This window comes from Numida meleagris, chromosome 1 (assembly GCF_002078875.1).
Source record: "Numida meleagris isolate 19003 breed g44 Domestic line chromosome 1, NumMel1.0, whole genome shotgun sequence".
NCBI lineage: Eukaryota > Metazoa > Chordata > Aves > Galliformes > Numididae > Numida > Numida meleagris.
This window is the reverse complement of record NC_034409.1, coordinates 178632630-178639770: the sequence shown is the minus strand read 5'-3', so window position 1 is coordinate 178639770 and position 7141 is coordinate 178632630. Positions and strand designations below refer to the sequence as shown.

At 36.4% G+C, this 7141-nt stretch overlaps 1 protein-coding gene across 2 annotated transcripts in view; it reads right to left on the bottom strand.

The window, feature by feature from the left end:
* The window catches only part of CWF19L2 (CWF19 like 2, cell cycle control (S. pombe)), a 67958-nt gene continuing 61026 nt past the window's right edge, over positions 210–7141 (bottom strand). Inside the window, exons 15-18 of one of the 2 annotated variants that reach the window (XM_021380534.1) lie at positions 5203–5358; positions 3658–3738; positions 1651–1752; positions 210–775 (exon numbers count right to left, since the gene is read on the bottom strand). In XM_021380534.1, coding sequence (XP_021236209.1) covers positions 635–775; positions 1651–1752; positions 3658–3738; positions 5203–5358 — 480 coding nt within the window. In that variant the 3' untranslated portion in view covers positions 210–634. The other variant, XM_021380543.1, reaches the window with a different exon arrangement.

The following is a 7141-nucleotide window of genomic DNA, read 5'->3' as shown; positions in this document are numbered from 1 at the left end:
TTTCCTTTCCATTTTTCACTGTCATCAATATTAATTTATATTACCATCTCAGCATCCTTTGTGTAAAAAGTCAGACTGAAAATACTGCTGCATATTGAAAGAAAGTACAGAAAATGGCATTTGTTGTGCACAGCATCAACAAGGCTTCATCACATCACAACTGAACACATACATTACTGCAACGGTCTCAACGAGAACAAAGACTCAAAGGCAGTGCAACAACGTGTTTGTTTTAATCAACATGTTCATAAAATTTACACCGTTTTCTACAAAAAGTAACTGGAGTAATTAAGCACTGGTTCTATGCTACAAAATAAAAAATTATTTGTTTCAAATATTATAAAACTCCAAAAGAAAAAGCTGTATTTTTAAGAATTCCAATAGTCACATGGATATTTTGGTTTTGGCTCAGCTAAATCATTGTAAACTTCTGGTTTTGTCAGGCTTGCAGGTTCATGGGATACATATAGTATCTAAACCAGAAAGAGATTATCAATTAAATAACACCGCTGGGTTTAAAACATAATAGCAATACATAATATATTGGTGTTAATATACTGGTATTACATTTCACAAATTAAACATCCTTTAATGTAATTTATGGCTTATATAGTCCTTAGCTGCAACTATGCACTTATTCTTTCTTTTTGGTGAAGTCATATGGCTTCCACCACTCTGCAAACTGCAACACTTTCCTCCTCTGTTCCTCAAAGTTCTGCCTGACTCCTTTTCTCCATAGCCGCGGTTCCAAGTCCAGCATGCCACCAATGATTTCCTGTGCAAGTAAAACAAGGACAAGATAATGACAAATACTAAAATATGATACTACTTAATGCTATTTTAACAAAATATAAAAAGACTAATTTTCCAACTATAAGATCATTTGTGCTAGTTATAAAACTGAAAATTCTGAAAAACATACTAATTCAAAAACTAACCGTATTTGCTAGATGGTTGCCTCACTAAAATTCTTGTAAATACAAAATAGCATAAATACCCTAACACTGCAAGATTGTTGATGCGTTTGTTGCAAGTTTGTTTTATGTGTTGTTATCCATATTTGTGTAAAAAAAATGGGAAGTTGAGAAAAACGGAAACTACCCACTTTGCTCTTAACTTTTTCAAGTTATATTACTCCCTAATCCCTCTTAATACTTTTGTAATACTGACTCTTTCAAGAGTTGATCACAGTGACACAGTAACAAAAGGAAGATTTTACTGCAGCACTTTCTATACGTACCCTCTAAGCCATCATGGAATAGTTTAACCACGCATGTATTATACCAGGAGCTGTCTGTGAGCCTGCGTGTGTATGACCTCTATTTTATACAAGTGGGAGTCAGAGCACCTATATGAAGATATCACCATCATGAAAACCCTTTTTAACATCTTAAATAGCTACAATTATTTTCCATTTATCAGACTATCCTACTGATTCAAAAGAAAAATTGATCTATAATTCTATCAAACAGTAAAGCAATAAAGTATTCCTTTATTCAGAAGCTAAGTTATAATGACTTACCATGAAAAGACAAGTAATGAACTGTGATAAGGTACATCAAAGTGACTGTTGTAGCAGCAACTGATTTAATTACTTAAAATTTACACAACAGAGTACAAGCGGTAAATTGATTTTGTATACAACAATACCTTTCCAAAGTAGTGAGGAAACTTGTGTTGATCTTCAATGATATGAGCAAATCCCCCTTGAAGGCCAAAGTCCACTGAAAAGTAGGGTAATCCTTTAGGAACCTATATACAAAAAAATGCATTTTTAGATGTTTAATAGACTGCAAGCATTTAATAACCTCCCTACAGCTTCTTGAAGAAAGTGGTTTTATAGTTTAAGGCATCGTATTTTATTTTAAATCCCTTCTCAAACCACTTTGTGCAGTATAAAATTGTTACAGAATAACAGTAAAACCAACAGGTAAAGGGAAAAAACAATACATGTCAACTAGACACCAAAAACAGAAAAAGAAGGACTGCCAGGTGGCAGAAGCTAGAGGACACCACTATACATCAGGTAAGAGACTGGGAGGACCAGGGACAAGGAAAGAGCTGGACAGCAGCATGCACACTGAGCAAATGCCTTTCTGACTCCACAGCTTTGAATAATATGGGATGAGTAGAAATTTTAAGACTGCCACATTTATTAAATGCACAAGCACATTTATTAAAATGAGGTGATGTGTCATAAGAGGAAGTAGTTACCCAGAGGAAACATTGATACTCTTTATGAAGCAGGGGAAGGGAAACACCTCTACAGAGAATACATTATTGAAAAACCCAAACAGATGACTGGAATTACGATTAACTGTCAAACTGGATAATTTCATAATTTGCTTCTAATTTGTTCCTGTATACTAAGGTTTGCAAAGCCTCAAACTCATGCATATCGTCTCTGCTACAGTTCAAATAACTGAAAATTTTCACAAGGTGCTCCTTATATTGCTTGTGGGTGGATTTTCTTCAGAGCAGCCCACACGAAGGGGTGTTTTGGACTGGTAACTAGGCCAGTGTTGATAATACACCAGCGTTTATATATTGCTGAAGAGTGCTTGCTGCTAAGTCAGCTGTCCCAGCTGTGTCCCCTCCCAGTGCACTGCTCGCCCCCCAGTTTGCTTACTGAAGGGAGCAGAGTAAGAAACAGAAAGGCCTTGATACCGTGCAAGAACACTGTCTGCTTAGGCTCATGTGCTAGGGTTCTGCCTCTAGAAAACTAGTCCTAGTTTCTGCACACAATCAGCCCATTAAATGTCACAGTCATGTCTGATTCTCATTCTGCACACTGCTGTCTCATAGTACAACTCTCTAACTTCCTCAGGTCAGTCTCTGAACTATACTTTCATATTTTCTTGAAGGCATTTCTCTTCTTTTTTATCCTAAAATAATGTTAAAGTTACACAACTGTGTAACACTTGACACTCAGATGCATTTTATTAATTTAAAGAAGTGCCCTGAATTAATTTGAAAACTGATCTACCTTCGAGTGGGTATATAATACAATCATAAACATGTATGATTCAGAAAAAAATAAATGTCTCGATGCTCTATTACAAGACAAGAAAATTACATTTTGTTTTCTTGGGACAGGTGTTGGCTTTCCCTGTTACAAAAGGCCAAGAAGCAGAAGAAATCCAAAGCATACCTATGGACCAATTTTTGAACTTAACAGTTTCAGGATTATTCCTTTAAGACTTATATACTAAAATGTTTCAGCTCCTTCGTTTTAGAAATAAAGATTTATAATACTATTTGCATCTTCATTTCATAAATTTAGCAACACCAAAGGCTGTTCCAGGGCAATGCAAAAGATACACCATATTCTTTCCCAGACAGTAATTTGCAAATCTTTGATCTATCTTAATTCTTAAAGTTAATCAAGAAAATTATGCTGGTACATGTACTCAGAATGCCAGCTTTGTTCTCAAGCAGTGTTTGCAACTCAGCCCATCTGTTGTTGAAATAAATGGGAATCTTTGCTAATGTCAATTAGGAGTTCAGTCAGACTCTAATGCTCATCGTGTCCATGCCATCTCCTGAACCACTAATTTAATTGTGCTCCTTTCCTTCTCTCTTTGAAACAGTTAATAACTAAAATAGATGAAAGTAATTTGCTGAAAATTTCAGTGTTCAATATATTTCATTACTTACAGATTTCCGAACATCTTTTGAAGAAAGATCAATTATCTTCTTGTTCATGGACCACTCTTCATCAGACTCCATTATAGCTTTCTGTAAAATCATTTATCTAAATGTGAAAATAGTCCTCCACACAGCAAAGAACTCACTTTTCAATGGAGTAAAGCGAACTGTAAGAAGTACTTTGCACTACAAGTACTAGTTATTTCTTAACAAAGTAATTTTATTTTTGGTAATCTTTCTGATTTTAAGAACTTACATACTTTATAGAGGAACCATTTAATATCTTGAAACTCACTTAATTCTATTCCTTTTTTTTTTTTCCTGAAATCTGTCTTTTGCCTGACAAGTTATCTCTAACAAGAAACTTTCAAATTATTAGGGACTAAAAGGTCTAATTTTCTTTTCACTAAGCTCATACTAAACGTGTTCTGGTTTCATTATGCCATATTAGCCTTTTTTTCTTTTAGCTTTCTTTCCCTTTTTCTATTTTTAAACTCCAAAAGGAAAATCCATCTTAGAAGCCTGATTGCACTCAAAGGCCTCTAAAGCTGACTCTGAATCTTTCATAGTATGGAAGTGTGTATAGCGTAGGTACCTTTTTAATTGTCCTTTAATTTTCATTTACTGCATATTTTAATGGTGGAAACTTCTGAAAAAGTTTAACACAAATGACACTGCATTGAAGCTTGCACTTCATCTTCCTGTTGGCTTCCAAAGAAAATACTTAATGCACTTAAAACATAGGCAATGAAATCAACCATGTGGAGAGTTTCAAATGTGTTGTGAAAGTCACTGCATTGCTATTTATCACACTGACTTTTCCACTTCATCAAAAAACAATTATATTATTTATTTTCAAAGAATAAATAAAATTATTTATTCATAAATACTGAAGTATGTGTGTACTCAGTCAAATTTACCCTTATAAAAGCTTTTTTTTCAGATACTAAATCAATAAAAGGCAAATCATGATCCAATTTCTGAAAATCAAAAAGGCCCTACACACTGCCTCAATTCTGGGTAGAAGCATCAATGACCCCTTCCTTACAGTGTCAGCTGAAAGAGACCAGAAAGAAGAAATATTTATCACACTGTGTAATGCTCATCAAAGACTCAGGATACTTGTGAAAATTGAGCTTACTGACATAAAATGGGGATGAAACATTATACAATGGTGTTTGCTAGAACAGTAGATATTTTCTCATTTTATGCTTCCCAGGACACATGCATGGGGTTTTAAATTTATACTATATGACTTAAAGGGAGGAGTGTTGCAGTCCTTGTAGCTCTTCAAGAGGCTATAATTCTCTGATCTGTTTCCAGTATCAGTCAGTGCAGTCAGAACTGAGGCAACCACACAGCGTGACATACAGATCTTCCACTGACTACCCAAAGAGAATTACCTGACAGAATTTGTTTAATGATCAAGAAACATTTCTTCATCGGAAAAAAAAAATCTTTTCAAAACTAGTACTTCAACATAAAAAAACTTTTCCAGAAATAGTTTATGGTAAACACATTCAAATGACCTAAAGAAAAAGCTTTTTCATATACCTTAAAGTAGATTGGAGCCATATCTCCTACTTCTTTTGGAAGAGGAATGCATTCATATACCATGTGATATCGTTTCTTCATACTCATGTTTGTTTCTATAAAGACACAGTCCAAGCCTTTAGCTTCAAACATTTTCACCAGTGCTGCCCTAAACATCTGTGTAAAGAAAAAGAATGTACAATTTGAATTACCTTTTCAAAGCTTCCAGATATAATATTTTATATTATTTCACTAATATGTATATAATTCCTTAGAAAATCATAATAAAATGGAACAGCAGTGATCACACTAGGAAAATTCTACTTTATTCAACAATTTAATACAAACTATATTTCTTACAGCACAAACATATGAAGTCTAGGAATCTATTGTGAAATAACATACTATACTTAACAGTATAAACTCAGTTGCAGTTAATACCACTTTTTTTTTTTTTTTTTTTACAATTGGAACTAAAACTAGGTTGAATTTCATAACTGTGACGTTCCGTAAGAATGAGGCAACCCAGGAGGCTCCTAGAATGTATGAGGGATATCTTCCTGAGCCAAGTAATAGACATGTCCACCAGGGGGGATGCAATGCTAGACCTGCTGCTCACTAACATAAGTGAACTGATTGGTGACATCAGGATTGGAGGTTGAGTGGGCTGCAGTGATCATGCAGTGGTGGAGTCCACAGTCCTGTGGGATATCAGACAAAGTAAAATCAGGATGCTAAATTTTAGGAAAGCCAAATTCCAGCTTTTCAGGGAGTTAAGTCAACAAAACCCCCTGGTAAACTGTCCTTGGGGACGAGGGAGCAGAGCTGGCAGATCTTTAAGGAAGCTTTTCATACTGTACAACAGCTCTCCATCCACAGGTGTAGAAAGTCAAGAAAGGAAGGCAAGAGTCTGGCACTGCTGATCAAATTGGAGAACAAGAAAATGCACAGGAGGTAGAAGCAAGAACAGGTACCTGGGAGTAGTATATGGATGCTGCGTGGTTGTGTAGGGATGGGATAAGGAAGGCCAAGGTCCAGCTGGAGTTGGACTTGGCAACAGGTGCAAAGAAGAATAAGAAAGGTTTCTATAGGTATATCGATGAGAAAAGCAATGTCCAAGAAGGCGTAGCCCTGACTAGCGAGCAATACAGGCAGGCTGGTAACAATGGACAAGGAGAAAGCTGAAGTATTCAACAACTTTTTTGCCTCAGTCTCCACTGGCAACTGCTCTTCACACACCCTTCGAGCCGATGGGTTGGAAGGAGTGAACTGGGGGAGCAATATCCCTCCCACTGTAAGCAAAAATCTGGTTTAAAACCACTTGAGGAAACTGAACATCCATAAGTCTATGGGTCCCACTGACATGCATCCCAGAGTCCTAAGGTAGAGTTGATATTTGAAAAGTCATGGCACTCAGGTGAAGTTCCTGGTGACTACAAAAAAGGCAACGTCAAACCCATTTTTAAGAAATTTAGAAACGACCACCCAGGGAACTATGCACCTGCTAGCCTCACCTCTGATCATGGAACAGACCCTCCTGGAAATTATGTTAAGATATATGGAAGAGAGAGAGGTGATATGAGACAATCAGCATTCTTCACCAATGGCAAGTCCTGCCTGATGACCTAGTGGCCTTCTATGATGATGTAACTGTATCAGTGGACAAGAGAAAAGCCAGTTATGTCATCTATCTGGACTTCAGTAAGGCCTTTGACATGGCCCCCCATAACATTCTTCTCTCCAAATTGGAAAGATATGGATTTCATGGCTGGACTTTTCAGTGGTTGAGAAACTGCTTGCAAGATCATACCCAGAGGGCAGTGATCTAGATCAATGTCGATATGGTGATCAGTGATGAGTGGTGACCCTCATGGGTCTGCACTAGTACCGGTGCTCTTTAATATCCTCATCAATGAGGCACGGCTCATGCTCAGATACAGTTTGTTGATACATGTCACAA